Source organism: Canis lupus, chromosome X (genome assembly GCF_048164855.1).
Source record: "Canis lupus baileyi chromosome X, mCanLup2.hap1, whole genome shotgun sequence".
NCBI lineage: Eukaryota > Metazoa > Chordata > Mammalia > Carnivora > Canidae > Canis > Canis lupus.
The window spans coordinates 56,773,408-56,793,109 of NC_132876.1; the positions used below are offsets into that span (position 1 = coordinate 56,773,408).

The 19,702-nt window shown below is 34.9% G+C and overlaps 1 protein-coding gene across 2 annotated transcripts in view; it reads right to left on the reverse strand.

The window, feature by feature from the left end:
- The window catches only part of DACH2 (dachshund family transcription factor 2), a 178,326-nt gene that overhangs the window by 122,642 nt on the left and 35,982 nt on the right, over nt 1-19,702 (reverse strand). For both annotated transcript variants that reach the window (XM_072816816.1, XM_072816817.1), the window contains exon 3: nt 1,559-1,694. In XM_072816816.1, the coding sequence (XP_072672917.1) occupies nt 1,559-1,694 (136 nt within the window). The remainder of the gene's footprint in view (nt 1-1,558; nt 1,695-19,702) is intronic.

Below are 19,702 nucleotides of genomic sequence, written 5' to 3' on the forward strand. Positions count from 1 at the left end.
AAAGTGCCTCCAGGTTTTATTCCAGACTAGGTAAATCAGAATTGGAGCATGTAACCTGGGCATCCAGATTTGTAAATGCCCCACAGGTGGTTATAATGGGAAGCCAGATTTAAGACTCACTGGGCTTACTATAAGCTGCAAACAATAAATAATATTGGCAGACTGAGACGTGGAAGAATTTCCAGAAGGGAGAAATAATATTCATCCTTCCCCAGGAGAGTTTCAGAAACTAACACCTCTGCTAATCTCTCAAATACCACTTTCCCCAACAAAACAAAACAAAACAAAAAAACAACAACAACAGAAACAAAAAACAAAAAAACAAAAAACAAAAAAACACCACTTTGGAGAGGCTTCAAGCAGTCACTATTATGAAGCATAAAATCTTAGAGTGCATATAAGGAACATCCCTATAGAGTAAGACTAAAAGCGGAGCAGAAATCATTTTTCCTAGAGGAGATGGATATTTAGGAAATTAGGTTCTGTAGATACAGAAAATAAAGATTTTACCATCTTGTTTGGTTCATAATTGTTATATACTAAATGAGAACTTGTTACAAGTGAATGCACTTGGTAACATCTGTATACCTGAGTAAAATCAGGCAGCAAGGAATGATAAGCAATTATGACAGACAGGGCAGCCCTGGTGGTGGAGCAGTTTAGCGCCGCCTGCAGCCCGGGGTGTGATCTTGGAGACCTGGGATCGAGTCCCACGTCATGCTTCCTGTATGGAGCCTGCTTCTCCCTCTGCCTGTGTCTCTGCCCCTCTCTCCCTCTGTCTCCATGAATAAATAAAATCTTTTAAAAAATCATGGTAAAGACGCAGCAAAAAACAGTGCTTATCCCTCACACTTCATTAGCATTTTAAATTTCTAAAGTATTTTTCCATATATATTTCATTTGACCTCACAAAAATCCAGTGTGTTAGGCATGGCAGTAATTATTTCCATATATTAAGTAAATAAACTCATTATGGTTAAGTGACATACCCAAGATCTCATAGCTAGTCAGTGCCAGAACCATGGCTAATTCAAGTCTCCAATATGCCACATCACTGACAAAAGCATAGTATTTCTGGAATAGTGTCTATGGTATAAGACTTCTGAGATAATAAAAAGCAACAAAATGTTAAATACTTGTGATCTAAATTATTGAGATTACAGCAAATTATATATTGATTCACATTTTAGTCACTCTTAAATGATCAACTGTTTAAAAGATATTTTATCTTTCATTATTCAAAGATGCAGTGAATGTAGCAAATGTATTATATCACCTGAACTGTTAAATACCAATATATTGAACTATCTTAACATATACGCTTAAAAATATCCCATCATATTGTTCCCATTGAATCCAGTGATGCAGTAAACGAAGGCCCTTCCAGAGAAGAAACTTGTAACACTTTAAGTTTCATTTTGTTGTTCAGCAATAAAAAATGACCACTTCAAAAAGCCCCCCTTTTTTAAGGAGAGATCAACTCCCCCAGTTTCTTTCTTAATAATGAAGAATTTCCTGAAAGAATATATCTAATTTCTGTTTTAGATGAGACACTTACCCATCCTCTCTGAATGGTGATCCATCTGAGAGGGAGAGCTGGACACACTGCTGCTGGGGTGGGAGGAAGCCTGACTCCCAGGATGATGGTTCTCTTCCAGAGAGGCAACAGGAGAAGGACTCTCTGGGATCCGTTCCTGACACGAAAGGAAATGTCACCTGTTCACCAAGGTTTTTTTTTATGTTGGTTGAGTCCATAACATTTGAAATTTTGACTTTTCACTTATCCCCAAAGTATGCATGTTCATAATACCTGATCTTAAATGTGTATCTTTAGACAAATACATAATTTTTGTTCTTGTGAAATTAGTAGGATATTATGAGGGCTAAATAAGAGAACATGAAAGGGCTCAGTGTCATGCTGGATATATATAGAGATTCAAGAAAGGCTAGTTTCCATTTCCTTTCCTAGAAAATTCATGAAGAATTACGAACATAGGTGGGTAGTGAGGATTGGTGTTATTATAAACTTTTATATTTACATAAAGAATATACCAAAGCCTAGAGGGTGGTCCTACTCTCTAAGATCTCCCAAAAGTAAACACTTGAGAGCCAAGGAATAAAACTCACCGATAGTGGCATCTGGTACATATTGAGTCTTTCTGCACAAATAAAAATTATGGAGAAAATATACATGCACTCTATTAGACCTCAGGAATATATGTTGAATTCTGCCACCAAAATGGTTTGGTAGACACAGGACATAATGATGAATTTTCCAAACTCACACTAAAACCTATCAGTATCAATATTTGTATTGTTTAGATTTTTATGGTTTTAAATAATAAGTTTGAATAAAAATAAAACATTCATTTTACATACCTCTACAGTAACTGTTGTAGTTCTCAAAAATTTTGTGACTCTGGATAATGCTATAAAACTCTGAAATTATTCACTATGTTTATGCATCACAACTTGATGAGTAAATCTGACAATCATTCAACTAAATTGATCAGTAAAAGAACCAAATTGCTGTGTTTATGCATATATGCAATAAATGTGACTGGGTAATAGGCAAGTTGGGACAGAGAATGTTTGTTCTATAAAATATTTAATTCATCCATAACAGGCTTCTTAAAAGTTCTAATTATCTGTAATGACATCAGCATTCTAATCATCATAATATTAAGAATTAGTTTGTCAAAAATGTGCTTGTGCATTTTCATATTGATTTTGCATGAGACCTAAAATTTATAAATTCCTTAAAGAAAACTATTGTTTGTTTAAATACAAAAGTAATAGCATGAGAGTTAAAGCTTATTATTTCATTAGTAGAAGTCAACATTTTGCAATGTCTATCATTGTGGCAGGCAGAATAGGGGCCCCCAAAATGTTAACTCCACATCCTAATGACTGAGACCTCTGAATATGTTACATCACTTGTGTATATGTTACATCACATAGTAAATGGATTTTTCAGATGTGATTGAGAATCTTGAGATAGATAAATTATACTTAGAGGCCGAAAGGAAAGGTCAGAGGGAAATATTATGGAACCATGAACCAAGAAATGTGGGTGGCTTCTAGAAGCTGAAAAATGCAAGGAAATGGATTCATCCCTGGAAGCTACAGAAAGAAATGCAGCCCAGCCAACACTTTTAGATTTTAGCTCAGTGATACCCATGTTAGACATCCAACCTACAGAACCATAAGAAAATAAATGTGCATTGTTTTAAGCCACTAAATTTATCATATTTTGCTATAGCAGCAAGAAAACACTAATACAGTCTTCAATGAAGTAGTTTTATTTTTAATGGTGTTTTATATTACTGTTTAGCATATAATTAACATCTGATAATTTTAATAAAATGAATAGTAGACTTTGCGTATATTAGTTGCAGTATTATTCCTAATTAAATAGTGATAATTATAATAAACTTATGTTGCACTTTAAATGCTCTATAACTGGTTTCATACCTCAAAAACAATGTTTCAATGTTTTTAATATACATTTCATTTATATTTACACTAAAGATAAATATCTAGTTGTAAAGCTACATTTATAGTACAAAATGAACATATAAGCAAAGCAGAAGAGTTTTTATTTTCTAAACAATTACCCTTGTATTCTGGAGTGATGGGACAAGGATAGACAGCAAAGTATATACAGCTCTTGTACTGATTCCTTTACTTTCTAATAAACTAGTAGTTTATTAGTTGTGAAATTAAACCAAAATTGTCATGACTGAAAATATATTCTTTAAATAGCATATGTACACAGACAACACCTATGCAAGGAATTTTTGATATAAGATCAAAATTAGTTTTTGGTTTTCACTGTTACATAGACTCAATGATTCTATGCCAAAATATGTACATAAATTGTAAAACATTCAGTATTTGTCTTTGAATTGTAACATTGAAAATGTGTTGAAAAAATATGTAATTCAATGTCCTACTTTTAAGTTTGATGGACATCTGAATGAATGGACAGGGACAATGTACAGCAGTTAGTAGGCTAAACTAGAACTGAAAAAAATCACTGTATGGTGGCAAACAGGAATCATACACATAGAAATATATGCTGCCATAATAAAAATGGAAAATTTTTAAATGATTCATAAAATCGATGATTTGGAAAAACAAGAGAATCCAACTAACAGTGATCATTGCTCTTGTTCACTCCACCTAATAAAAAATTAAAGCTCATTTTGAATTTAAAAAAAAAATTGAAAGAACATCTACACAAATAGAAAATGCTACGAAAATGAGAAAAGATACAATACTACAAAGGAAGATTCCCTCAAATGATTAAGATTAGCAAATGATCAAATAATATAAACTCAACCTACTCTTCAACTCTTTCTTTGACATTTTCAACACCATATTAGGTGATAAATAACTTTGAAAACATGATTTAGGGTGACAGTAATATTCTCATAAAGTAATATTTCTCATAATATTCTCATAAAGTAATATTTCTCCTTTAAGATATTACACTTTCCAAATTCAGTCAAGGTTCAGTTCATTGTTATTGTTTTCCTAAGGCATCACAGAGGTCTGACTTTTTCACCATGTAAACTGTATTAGATAACTTCAGTGCCTTATATTGATTAAGAGTTAGGTGGGTTTAAAAATATATATGTCTGTGTGGAACTGGGAATATTTAATTTCTCTTAAAGTAACTAATAGTTCTATGAACAATTTATTTGCAATAAACAGATCAATTTTTCATCCTTGTAATCGGTATGCATCTATTTAGCTATTTAATTGCAATGTGCTTTGGTTCATTAGGTGGCTACTCTTGTGTCTCAGCCTAGTTAAAATTTCACAGCAAGTTAATCTGTTTTATTACAAATGAGAACACAAGTGATAATGTCCTCATCATTTGCCAAATACAGGGTTAACGGTAATTGCAACAAATCAATAAGGGCATTTAAAAAGGAAAATTGCAACTCTAAAACTCCAATCACTTATAGTCATTGATGAGTTCATTTTATTTGGTATTTATGACTTTTACAACCCTGTCACACTTCATGTATTTCATTTGGGCTCCATTGACAACAGCTGTAGCTCTTCTGAAACACTACAGTTCTTCTCTAGATTCAAAGTAGCCAAGGGGAGACATTTCCAAGATTGATAAATACTTAATCAAATGCCCATTTCCCCCTGCAATTAGTAAAATTATCTGTGATAATAACTCAAATTCTAGCATGTATGTTTATAGTTCAGGGCTTATGCCTAATAAGAAACATTACAGAAAATGTTATTATTTAGTACATACTATGCCCTCTTTTATCATACTTTTCCCCTTTCGGGGGGCATATATCACAAGTAGTCAAAGGAGACATTCATCATATTAAATCATTTGAAAGTACATTTGAACCTTAATAAAGAATAGGGTCAATGCTTAGAAAATTCATTTTTATACAAGGTTTAACACAATCAATTTGGTTTAGGATTTAGTTTTTTGGCACTTAAGTATCAACTCTGCCGATTTTCATGTATATTCTTTATTTCATCTCAATATATTCCTTTACATCCTTGGAAATATGGTAGTATACATGGAATGTGTGAAGTACTAATAAATGCATATTAAACATGTGTTTATATGTGTGTGTACATGTGTATAGTTGACTTTTACTAACAACTGTATCAATCAATGTTAAATTGTTACCACTGACATCTTATTATATTGTTATCAAATAGTCAGTGTGATTATTATATAATTTTTTATAATTTTTATTTAATTGGAATTCAACTCTCTATAATTATGCTTCCAAATAGTAATCTGTTAATGAGTTCCTAAAGGATTTAATGGCTTCACTACTGAGGAGTGGCTTTTGGAAGTTTCTCTGAGTGCTAGATATTTTTTATTCATGCATTTGTCATGATATTTCATATTTAATTGATGTGCTCCTTCTCTATTGTCACCAGAGTTTTGCAGAAACAGAACAGATTGAAACTTGACAGACTTTAATAATAAAATCAAGGACAGGGAAATGAAAAGTTTATTCATTGTTGCTGTTAATTTACCTTATTATTAATCCTGAGGAAGAATCTGATGCCCAAATTTGGTATCTCTGAACAACATTGGAAACATGACAACTTATGGATCTTTACAAATTGATTTAAGATTTACTCTCTGGGGGCACTTGGGTGGCCAATTAAGCAGCCAACACTTGGTTTTAGCTCAGGTCATGATCTCGAGGTCCTGGAATCAAGCCCTACATTAAGCTCTGTGCTCAAAGGGGAATCTGTGGATTCTCTCTCCCTCTCCCTCTGCCCCGCCCCCTGCTCATGCTCTATCTCTCTAAAATAAACAAGTTTTTATTATAAAAAAGTCTGTATTCCATGATTAACAATTATGAATGTTAACATAGGTGACTATGGCAGGATTTTCATGAATTTAGATAATATAGGCACATTGAGGTTGCAGCTGGAACACAAAACCATGAAACACTGCAAAATCATAGGCACAGTCTACATGTGATATAAGTTATATTAGGGCAAAGGATCCTTTCGCACCTTCAATATGATCAACTTGTTCTGGAAGAGGGTGACATTTTAAGGAATCAGTCATAATATCTACTCATGGCTTACAAATGCCCTTGAGTGGGAAAATATATTAATTCAGTGGGAAAATGCAGAGTTTCCAAATTGTGTTTTGGGCTTGGACCACCACCACCCACCCAAACACACAGACACACAGACACGCAGACACATGCGCACACACACACACACACACACACACACACCCTTCAGTTCTCATTCAATATATCTTCACCTCATGTTCTAAAAGATAGTAATTGCTTTGTCTTCTCATAGAGCATTGTTTTTCTTTTTCAAGTTCTATTTAAATTCCAGTTAGTTAACATAAAGTATAATATTAGTTTCAGATGTATAATTCAAAATAAAGCCTCAACCAGTGATTTTTTTAGTGAATTTGAATTATCATAAAGAATCCTGTGTTAATTTTAATACCAGATGTTCACATGTTAATGCCACTGCCTTGTGACCATTTCCTATCAATTCATTAATTGCCAGCTGCTTGGCCAAACAAAAAACAGAGCTAGTCAGATGGTACTGGTAAACAGCCAAATAACTGCGTCCTATGTAAATTTCTCAAATTTCTTGTCAGAGAAAACTATGCCACACGGATATTACAAAGTATCCCATGATGTATGGAATTGTTGAATCGCTATATTGTACACCTGAAACTAATATAACACTTTATGTTAACTAGCTGCAATTAAAATAAAAATTTAAAAACAGTTTCCCACAGATAAAAAAAAAAAAAAGGTACTTAAATGTCAAATAGGAAATAGGTTTTTATACCAGTCAGGTATATTTTACCTATTTTGCTCTCAGGATCTTGCCACACTCAGTGATATAACTGAATGATGAATAGCCTTGCAAGCCTACTGATCATAATGCAGATTCCAATTCCTGTTATAGCTACATGAGTTATGAAATACAAATGCTACTAGTGGAGCCAATGGTAAAGGGATCTGCAGCAGAACTAAAGAATTGTGCTTGGAGTAACAATATTTCCAACTAATTTTTGTAAAAACAAAAACCAAAAAAAGAAAAAAAATTGCAACTTGTAATGTCTTTTCTAGTTTTGAAATTAAATTCTGCATCACTATCATTTATTTTAGAAATTCTCCCCAAAGTTTAATATCCAATTAATCATTTTTAATTCATGCAACAAATATTTATTAAGAATCTAATGTACCAATTGGGGATGGAAAGAAGGTCCATGGATATTTTCACATGAGATGTATATGTTCATAGTTCAAACTAAAGACTAAACAATTCCCCATAAACATTCAAAGATGGCTCAAAATAAAATACAAATCAGATCAATTTGGGTATTAGAATGGACACTCCTTTCCAGTCCCCACCAAATTCCTAACTCTTTTTTCCTGCGTGGAGATCAAAGCAGCCATGACAGGTGAACAAATAAATGCTTTGCAGAGAGAGAGAGAGTCCAATACATGTATATGTATCTAATGGTGAGGGAACCCTTAGTTCTGGTACTGATAAGGGTTACACAGAGGAATGTATATAAAGGAAGTGACTCTTTTCTCAGGCTAGATCTTGGCCATGATATTGGTTTCTACTTATTGATATGGATCCTTGAATATAAAACATAGTAAAATAAAACAATATTTTCTAATATACACTGGCTATTTACTAAATGCCAAACAGTGTTCTAAGTGTGTTGACAAGCCTTGTCTCATTTAGTTTCATGTTAACACTATGAGGTAGGTATAATTACTCTAGCCATTTCACAGGAAGATGAGGCAAACTGAGATACAGGTATACTAATTTGCTTAAGGTCACATAAAAAGGAATGGTGAAACCAAAAATCAAATACAGGCAGGCATTCTGACTTCAGAGCCCATACTCTTACCCATTAGGACGTACTGCCTCCAATGAAATCTGCTTCTTAATTGATCTAACTTCGCTAATAAACTATGATGGTTCTAGCCAGAAACAGTATATAATTCTATAAATTATTCTGAAGGTGGAGCTTACATATGTTTCATTTTAGTGTTTTTGACAAAGCAATGTGACATACTCATTTGCACATATCAAATCTTGCAAAATCAGTGAATTCTGTGTTCTTGCCCTCTTTTCTAACGAAAAAATGATGAAATAATAATAATACAGTAAGCCAGTATTCAGCAATAACTGTCCTTTTTAGCCAACTGCAAGGCTAATTGCAATATACTTGATTTTTTTAGTCTGTATTACCCTTTTCCTCAAAGATCACCAGTGATTCACAACCTTTTGCCCACCCTACTTAATGCTCTAAAACAGTGCTATCCAATAAAATGTTCTGCAGTGATGCAATGTTCTGCACTTGCATTGTCTAATATGTGTCACAAGTGATGTGTGACTTTTGAGCACTTGGAATGTGACTACTTGCAACAGAGCAACTGAAGTTTTCATTTTCTTTAATTCATTTAAATTGAAATAGCCATATATGTCTAGTGGCTGCTCTATTGAACAGTGTTGTTACACGGATATGTCTATGTATCTAAAACTCATTGCTGGACTCCCTGGGTGTGTCAGTCAGTTAAGCATCTCCCCTCAGTTCAGGTCATAATCCTGGGGTCCTGGGATCAAGCCTCACAGGCTCCCTACTCAACAGGAGTCTGCTTCTCCCTCTTCCTCTGCCCTTCCCCTCCATCATGATTGCTTTCTCTCTTAAATAAATAAAATATTTTAAAAAACATTGTTATTTATAATGGTTACATGGTTTACATCCATGGAGATAGGGAATTGTATTAAACTATAAGCAAATTTATATATATATATATTCATATATATATATAAAAATTTTATATATGTATATATAAAATTTAGAAGTACAAGTTTCTAAAAGTCACCTCACTTCTCAGATCCCTAAAAAGCTATGTTTTTTCTCTCCTACCTGTGAAAAGAAAATTTTTAAAAGATGACAGCGGTGGTGAATAAACAGCCATGTCTATTCTTCATGTTAGTTTTCACTATTTGAGGGCATTTGCAGGAATCCACATCTCTAATTACCAAATGTTTCTCACACTGAGGTAGAAACATTTACACACTGGTAGAAGAAAAATACTCAAAGGCAAACATGTTCCTTTCAGTTTGACATCATTCTTTGTTAAGATGGTATAATTTCAATGGTGAAACAAACTGCTTAGTCATTAATTTTCATAGAGGTTTCTCAAACTTTTAGTTAACATGTTATGTTACTCTGAAGAAATAGAAATTAGTAGACAAAGTGGTTTCAAAAGTTTTGGTTTTGTTTAATGGATATGAAGGGAGATTGGCATGAAGAGTTTGATTTGATAAACATTTCATATTTCATATAATGCTTTAAAAGGAAAGTCTTATCTTGAAGTGAAGCCTGTTCAAACTAGGGCCAATTATTAAATATCCACAGCAATTTTGTGAGTCAGGTATTAAAATGATGGTAACTTGAAATCACTCCTGATGGAAATATTTACAACACAGAAATTGGAAAGTGTTATAAGTCAGAGCTTTTCATTTTTATTTATTTATTTTTAGATCTGGTTTACAGGCATACTATTGGATGCTGGTTCAAATAAAAAACATAGAATGTTTAAGTCCTTTATAGGAATCTGGGGGTTTTATTTCATTGTAATATTCAACATTATCTGACTAGACAAATATTAAGTATATGAATAAGTACACTAAATGCTGTAGTCATTTGAGTTTTTGAGCATTCAAAGGAATACAAATAGAGTGTCATATGATAAAAATACATGTTAGGTAAATATGCACTCAATTATAGTTGTCTGCATCCCATGTAGTTCCCTTTAAAGAACCTGAAAAATTGGAAACCAACATTAGTGCAGTAACAAAACATCTATTAAAATATTAAACAAAGTCTGTAGGAAAATTCAAATCTTTATATTAGTTTCCATTCTTGCTATGATTAGGAACCCAGGTCTTACAAAGTATAAAACAAAATCTGCAAAACCATGTTTTCAAGTACATGAGTTCATTTGTCTATTTAAATTCCAATCAAAAATTATAAAACTATTAAGTCTGTTTATTGTTTGTCTCTCCTCATTAGATCATAAACCTTAAAACTTCTTGATACATAATCGGGACTCAATTGTTGGAAAACAAAAAATATAGATGGACCCCAAAACTTTTAAAACTAGGTATCAGTGGCTTATTCTGATTCAATTAGTTAACAAATGGGCTTGCTAACAAATGCCAATTGGGCTGGACTGAATTAAAATGAGGAGTTAACATGACTTATACATTAACCTAAAGAGTTTTTTGATGTAGACTCAATCAGAAGAAATGTATAAACACAGAAATAAATGTAAAGAAAGTGAGATCAATTTTGCAGGAAGGAAAATTGAAGTGCAGAAATATTAAAATAGTTGCTTCCAGACCTTTAATTAAAATGTTAAGTGCTGGTAATTAAATATGGTTTGTAGATCAGTCATTCACTAACTTGATAACCTCTATTTATCATATAGTACTAATACTCAAATCACGTGATGTAAGACCAGCTTCCAAAGGAGATAGAGATCACAGTCTCATGATCATCAGTGGCAAGGCACAGGTATCAGCTTAACATAAACTATGCTAAAGAAGAGTAGCTGCATTTAGGATACAAAACTTTCTTTTAATATCATAGCATTTTTTTAAATTCCAGGAACATTTTTAAATGATATGAGGAAAAGGTAAAGTTTTACTTGAAAGCAAATAAAAAGATATGTAAACAATAAGAATAATTCGAACATATGAATAAATTGGTAGGTCTTTTGGTGAACTTTCATAAATTTTAATAAACTAAACACATATTTTGGACTTTTTGTATAATGCTCCTAATCTCTTTCTGTGTATATTGTTTCTGATATAAATTTATTTTTCTGCAACTGAGTTTTAAAATGCTGATAATAGGGGCAGCTGAGTGTCTCATATGGTTAAGCATCTGCCTTCAGATCAGGTCATGATCTTTGAGGCGGGAGATGAAGCCTCCTCACATCAGGCTGCCAGCTCAGCAGGGAATCTATTTCTCCCTCCTTCTCTGCCTCTCTCTCTGCTCTTGCTCTCTCTCTGTCTCTCTTTCAAATGAATGAATAAAATCTTTATTAAAAATGCTGGAGAATGAACTAGACCACTCTCTTTCACCATACACCAAGATAAACTCAAAATGGATGAAAGATCTAAATGTGAGACAAGATTCCATCAAAATCCTAGAGAAGAACACAGGCAACACCCTTTTTGAACTCGGCCATAGTAACTTCTTGCAAGATACATCCACGAAGGCAAAAGAAACAAAAGCAAAAATGAACTATTGGGACTTCATCAAGATAAGAAGCTTTTGCACAGCAAAGGATACAGTCAACAAAACTAAAAGACAACCTACAGAATGGGAGAAGATATTTGCAAATGACATATCAGATAAAGGGCTAGTTTCCAAGATCTATAAAGAACTTATTAAACTCAACACCAAAGAAACAAACAATCCAATCATGAAATGGGCAAAAGACATGAACAGAAATCTCACAGAGGAAGACATAGACATGGCCAACATGCACATGAGAAAATGCTTTGCATCACTTGCCATCAGGGAAATACAAATCAAAACCACAATGAGATACCACCTCACACCAGTGAGAATGGGGAACATTAACAAGGCAGGAAACAACAAATGTTGGAGAGGATGCAGAGAAAAGGGAACCCTCATATACTGTTGGTGGGAATGTGAACTGGTGCAGCCACTCTGGAAAACTGTGTGGAGGTTCCTCAAAGAGTTAAAAATAGACCTGCCCTACGACCCAGCAATTGCACTGTTGGGGATTTACCCCAAAGATACAAATGCAATGAAACGCCGGGACACCTGCACCCCGATGTTTATAGCAGCAATGGCCACGATAGCCAAACTGTGGAAGGAGCCTCGGTGTCCAACGAAAGATGAATGGATAAAGAAGATGTGGTTTATGTATACAATGGAATATTACTCAGCTATTAGAAATGACAAATACCCACCATTTGCTTCAACGTGGATGGAACTGGAGGGTATTATGCTGAGTGAAGTAAGTCAGTCGGAGAAGGACAAACATTATATGTTCTCATTCATTTGGGGAATATAAATAATAGTGAAAGGGAATATAAGGAAGGGGGAAGAAATGTGTGGGAAATATCAGAAAGGGAGACAGAACGTAAAGACTGCTAACTCTGGGAAACGAACTAGGGGTGGTAGAAGGGGAGGAGGGCGGGGGGTGGGAGTGAATGGGTGACGGGCACTGGGGGTTATTCTGTATGTTAGTAAATTGAACACCAATAAAAAATAAATTAAAAAAAAAAACAAATAAAAACCAGGGAGCTCATTGAAAAAAAAAAAAATGCTGGAAATGGGCAGCTCAGGTGGCTCAGCGGTTTAGCGCCGCCTTCAGCCAAGGGTGTGATCCTGGAGATCCGGGATCGAGTCCCACGTCGGGCTCCCTGCATGGAGCCTGCTTCTCCCCCTGCCTGTGTCTCTGTCTCTGTCTCTCTCTGTCTCTGTCTCTCAGGAATAAATAAATAAAATCTTAAAAGAAATAAAATAAAATAAAAATGCTGGAAATAAGGATATAATATAAATACCAGGAGATCATTAACTGTAGAGTTGCTAGCACAGGTGGCACTCTAATCACATTAAATTGTATATTCTGTGAACTGATTATTTCTCCCAAATTCATATGTTGCAACTCTAACCATAATGTGATGGTATTTGTGTGGAGGCCGAGAAAATTAAGGCCATTCCACCTCAAGTTCAGCGTTAGCACAAGTACAGCCATCTCAGGCCCCTGTGAATAAGAGCGAACTTTACCCTACTTCAGTTACAGGAAAAACCGCAGAACGCTCTTGAAAGCCCCGTATCAGAATGAGAACAGAGCTTAAGAAATTCCTCCACCCCTTCTGGAAATCCCCTAGACCAGCCCATAAAAACCCAGCTGAAACCCGCCTCGGGGTCCAAGTCCCTGCTCTGTTGTGTCGGGTATACTTGGACAAGCTCGAGCTTGCTAATAAACCCTCATGCGCTTGCATCCGTGTTGGCTCCTTGGTGGTTTCTCGGATTCGCAATCTTGGGCACAACAATTTGGACATGGAATTTTGGGGGGTTAATGAAGTCATGGGGAGGCATAGCCTTCATGATGGGATTAATACCCTTATAAGAAGAGATATAAGAAATTTTGCTTCCTGTCTTTGCCATGTGAGAACTACAGTGAGAAAGTGGTAATATGCAAATGAGAAAAAGAGCTCTCACCAGGAATCATAAGGCACTTTGATCTTGGACTTTCCAGTCTCTAGAACTATGAGAAATAAATTTATCATATTTAAACCATCTGGTCTATGGTATTTTGTTATAGCAAACTACTAAGCTAAGACAATATAATACACAGCAAAGAGGGTTAATCAGGTTGTTATGACTTTCCCAAATTCACAGTGCATTTGTCAGAAAGAAATCAAATTTCATAATTATGAAATTCCTTTCAAAATGTTAAATTTTCTAATGGTATTCTGGGAGGTCAATTGACTCTTAGATGGTCAACATCATATAAAAGGTACGGTGACCTCATTTCAAATATTTTGCAAAACAATGAATAATACTAGCTAAAATTTCCATTTTTTTTATGCCAAAATGCTGGGACAAAAAAAAAAACTGTAAATAGAAGAGGAAGATGGTGGTGGAGTAGGAGGACCCTAGGCTCCTTTAATTCCATGAACACAACTAGATAATTATCAAATCATCCTAAATACCCCAGAAATAGACATGAATACTGACAGAACAAATTCCACAACTAAAGGCATAGAAGAGGCTACATCAAAGGAAGCAGAGTACAGAGATGTGGTTTAGAGAAGAAATAGATCCTGGGTGCTACAGAAAGTAGGGAGCTATGATTGCAGAGAAGTGACCATCAGAGAAGACCACACAGGGGAACACACAATGAGAACATTTCCCCATAGCCATCGATCTAGAAAATGAACTGAGATGAATTCAGTGAGTTCTTGCAACCATCAGGGCTTAAAACCTAGAGTTTTAAAGATCAGAAGTCTTGGCTAGGATAGAGCCTTGCGGGCACTGCCCTTCTCCTGGAGAGGAGGCAGGCAAATAACCCAGGGGCAGATATCATGGAAACATTGATCTGAAGAATGACTGGGAATAGAGTGGGGATATTATTTGCTCTTATTGGAGCATTTCCCTGAGTGTCAGCATTCACAGAGAAGCTTCTTCTAGAACAGTGGAGCTGGCTGGTGCCATCTGTCTCACTGGCACCTCAGCGTAAACACAAAGCTACCTGCAGGAAGCAGCCCAGAACCAACAATAAGTTGCTAATTTGCTTCACCAAGCTTAACCCCGTGCTCTGTAGCAGGTCTTCCTGTCTCAGTTAAACTTGCCTCAGTCTCACCACAGAGTGCCCCTTCCAAAGAAAATGAGCAAAAACACCCACCCACACCACGTCTCCTGACCAGAGAGTTCCACAGGGCCTCAGTTCTGGTGGAAGTTATGTCAGATCTCATTTAACAAAAAGACCAGGGCTCACCTGCATAAAACTTGATACATTCAGGCCAGGGGCCAAACACTGTCCACAGCAGGCAAGTAAATACTATACAGACAATTGGCCTGAAGGAAAGAGCAGCCAAAACACAATAGCAGAACACACACAGCACACACTGGAGACACTTCCTGAAGCACCAGGCAATGGGCATTACATGACTTCTTCATAAGGCCATTACTTTCAGGAGCAAGAGACGTAAGTGCCTTTTCTAACAGAGAAGATAGATATTTAGACAAAATGTGAAGATGAAGGAATTTATCCCAAATGAAAGAACAAGATAAGGCCATGGTGACAGATACAAGCAATAATAATAATAATAATAATAATAATAATAATAATAAAGGTAACAAGCCTGATTGAGAATTTAAAGCAATAATCATAAGAATACTCACTGGGCTTGGGAAAAGAATAGAAGACATCACTGATACCCTACTGCAGAGATAAAAGATTTAAAAATGAATTGATCAAACATGAAGAAGGCAATAAAGATTAGAAATAATCTTGATACAATGAACAGGAATCTGGAAGAAGCAGAATGAACTAGTGATCTAGAAAAGAAAATAATGGGACATAATAAAGTTGAACAAAAGAGAAATAATTATGAAACATGACAATAGACTTAGGGAACTCAGTGACTCCATCAAACATAATAACATTTGTATTATAGGAGTCCCATAAAAAGAATAAAGAGTAAAGGGGACAGAAATTTTTTTGGAAGAAATAATAACTGAAAACTTCCTTAATCTGGAAAAGGAAAAAGACACCTAGATCCAGGAGGCACAGAGAACACTCCTCAAAATCAACAAAGGTAGACCCACATCAACACATATTATGCTTAATTTTGCAAAATATAGTGGTAAATAAATAATCTTAACCAGCAAAACAAAAGAAGTCCATAACATGCAATGGAAGACCCAGAAGGCTAGCTGGGGATTTCTCAACAGAAACTTGGCAAGCCAGAAGAGAATGGCATAATATATTCAAAGTGCTAAATGGGATAAACCTGGTACCAAGACTGCTGTATGTAGGAAAACTATCTTTCAGTATAGAAGGAGAGATATACCCAGAGAAGTAAAAACAAAATGTCTAGCAATTGTAAATATTTATGCCCTCAATTTGGAAGCATGTAATTATATAAAACAATTAACAGCAAACATAGGGAATTCATTGATAATAATACAATAATAATAGGGGGCTTTAACACTCCACTTACATCAATGCACAGATCATCTAAACAGAAAATCAAGAAGGAGGGCAACCCGGGTGGCTCAGCAGTTCAGTGCTGCCCTCAGCCAAATGCATGATCCTGGAGACCTGGGATCGAGTCCCAGGTCAGGCTACCTGCATGGAGCCTGCTTCTCCCTCTGCCTGTATCTCTGCACCTCTCTCTCTCTCTCTCTCATAAATAAATAAAATTTAAAAAAAGGAAACTGTGGCTTTGAATGACACTAGAACAGATGTACTGAACAGATATATTCAGAACATTCAATCCTAAAATGGAAAGTACATATTCTTTTCAAGCATATATGAGACATTCTTCAGAATAGAACATATACTAGGTCACATATCAGGCCTCAAAAATTATAGCATCATTTCTGACCATTGTGCTATGAAACCTGAGATGAACTACAAAAATGAAAAAAAGGAACGACTATAAATAATCAACATGCTACTAAACAATGAATGAGTCAACAATAAAATCAAATAATAAATTTTTAAAAACCATTAAAACAAATGACAAAACAAACACAATGGTCCAAAATCTTTGGGATGCAGCATAAGTGGTTCTAAGAGAGAAGTATATAGCATTATAGGACTCAAGAAGCAAGAAAAATCTCAAATAAACCTAACCTTACACCTAAAAGCTAGAAAAAGTACAACAAATAAAATCTAAAGCCAGCAGAAGGAAGGAAATCGTAAGTACTAGAGCAGAAATAAATGATAAACTAAAAAAAAAAAAAAACAGATAAAACAAATCAGGAGCTGGATATTTGAAAAAAATCATAAAATTGATACATCTCTAGCTCCCCTTAACAAAAAGAAAAGACTAAAGGAACCAAATAAATAGAATCACAATTGAAAGAGAAGAAATAAAAATCAACATTACAGAAATACAATTTAAGAATATATTATGAAAAACTATATGCCAACAAATTGGACAACCTGGAAAAAAAGGACAAATTCCTAGAAATATATAAATTACCAAAACTGAAATAAGAAGAAATAGAAAACTTGAACATACCAATATCCAGCAAAGAAATTGAATCCGTATCAAAAAGCTCCCAACAAGCTAAAATCCAGGGCCAGATGGCTTCAGAGGCAAATTCTATCAAACATGTAAAGACAATTGAATACCTATACTTATTAAACTATTTCAAAAAATAGAAAAGGAAGAGAAACTTCCAAATTCATTCTATGAGGCCAGCATGATCTTGATACCAAAATCAGGTAAAGATTTCACTAAAAAGGAGAACTACAGGTGAATATCCCTGATGAACACAGATGCAAACTTCTCAACAAAATACTAGCAAAGTGAATCCAACAATACATTAAAAAATATTTTCCATGATCAAATGGCATTTAATCCTGGGTTGCAAGGGTGGTTCAATGTTCACAAATCAATCAACATGAGGTATCACATCAATAGCGGAAAGGATAAGAATGATACTATCATCTCAACAGATGCAGGAAAAGCATTTGACAAAGCACAACATCCATTTAAGATAAAAACCTCAAATAAGTAGACTTAGAAGAAACATACCTTGGGTCACCTGGGTGGCTCAGTTGATTGTCTGACTCTTATATTCTTATACATGGCTCACATCATGACCTAATTGGTCCTGAGATCAAGCCCTGAGTTGGGTTTTACACTCAACAGGGAGTCTACTTGAGGATGCTCTCCCTCTGCTTCTCCCCCACTCAATGTTCTCTCTCTCTCTCTCTTTCTCTTTCTCATAAATAAATAAATAAATAAATAATAAATAAATGAATAAATAACTCTTTAAAGAAAAAAAGGGACATACCTTAACATAATAAAGGCCATGTATGAAAACTCACAGATATTATCATCCACAGTGGGTAAACCTGACAGAATTTCCTCCAGAGTCAGGAGCAAGACTGGAATGTCCACTCTCACCACTGTTATTTAACACATTACTGGAAGTCCTAGTCACAGCAATTGGGAAATAAAAATAAATAAAAGGCACCTAAATTGGCAGGGAAGACATAAAACTGTCACTATTTGCAGATGACATGATACTATATATAAAAAGTCCAAAACACTCCACCAAAAACTGCTAGAAGTGATAAATTCAGTAAAGTCACAGGATGCAAAATCAATGTACAGAAATCTGTTTCATTTCTATACAGCAAAAATGAATCAGCAGAAAGAGAAATTAAGGAATAAATCCCAATTACAATTGCGCCAAAATCCATAAGATACCTAGAAATAAACCTACCCAAAGGGATGAAAGACTTGTACTCTAAAAGCAATAAAACATTAATGAAGATGTCACAAAGAAATGGAAAAACATTCCATACTAATGGATTAGAACAAATATTGTTAAAATGTCTGTGCTACCCAAAGCAATCTATGCATTTAATGAAATCCCTCTCAACATACCAATAGTAATTTTCACAGAGCTATAACAATCCTAAAATTTGTATGGAACCCCAACAGATCCTGAATAGCCAAAGCAATCTTGAAAAAGAAAAGCAAAGGTGAAGGCATCACAATTCCAGATTCCAGACATCAAGTTATATTACAAAGTTGAAGTGATCGGGGATCCCTGGGTGGCGCAGCGGTTTGGCGCCTGCCTTTGGCCCGGGGCGCGATCCTGGAGACCCGGGATCGAATCCCACATCGGGCTCTCGGTGCATGGAGCCTGCTTCTCCCTCTGCCTGTGTCTCTGCCTCTCTCTCTCTCTCTCTGTGTGACTATCATAAATAAATAAAAATTTAAAAAAAAAGATTTCAAAGTTGAAGTGATCAAGACAGTATGGTACTGTTTTAAAAACAGATAAATAGATCAAAGGAACAGAAGATAAATCCCAGAAATGAACCTACGATCATATCTAGCACTAATCATTGACAAAGAGGGAAAGAATATGCAATGGGGAAAAGGCAGTCTCTTGAACATGTGGTATTGGGAAAACTGGACAGGAACTTGTGAAAGAATGAAGCTAGACTACTTTCTTACACCAAACATAAAAGTAAACTCAAAAAGGAATAAAAACCTAAATATTAGACATGAAACCTTTAAAACTTTAGAGGCAAACACAAGAAATAACTTCTTTGATATAGACTATAGCAACTTCTTTCTAAATATGTCTCCTGAGGCAGGATAAACAAAAGCAAAAATAAACTATTGGAACTACATCAGAATAAAAAGCCTCTACACAATGAGGGAAACTGTGAACAAAACTAAAAGGAAAACTAAGGAATTAGAAAATATATATACAAATGACATATCTGATAAACGATTAGTATCCAAAATGTATAAAGAACTTATAAACTCGATACCCCAAAAAGAATAATACAGTTAAATATGGACAGAAGACATCAATGAATATTTTTCCAAAGAAGACATACAGATGGCTAACAGACACATGAAAAAA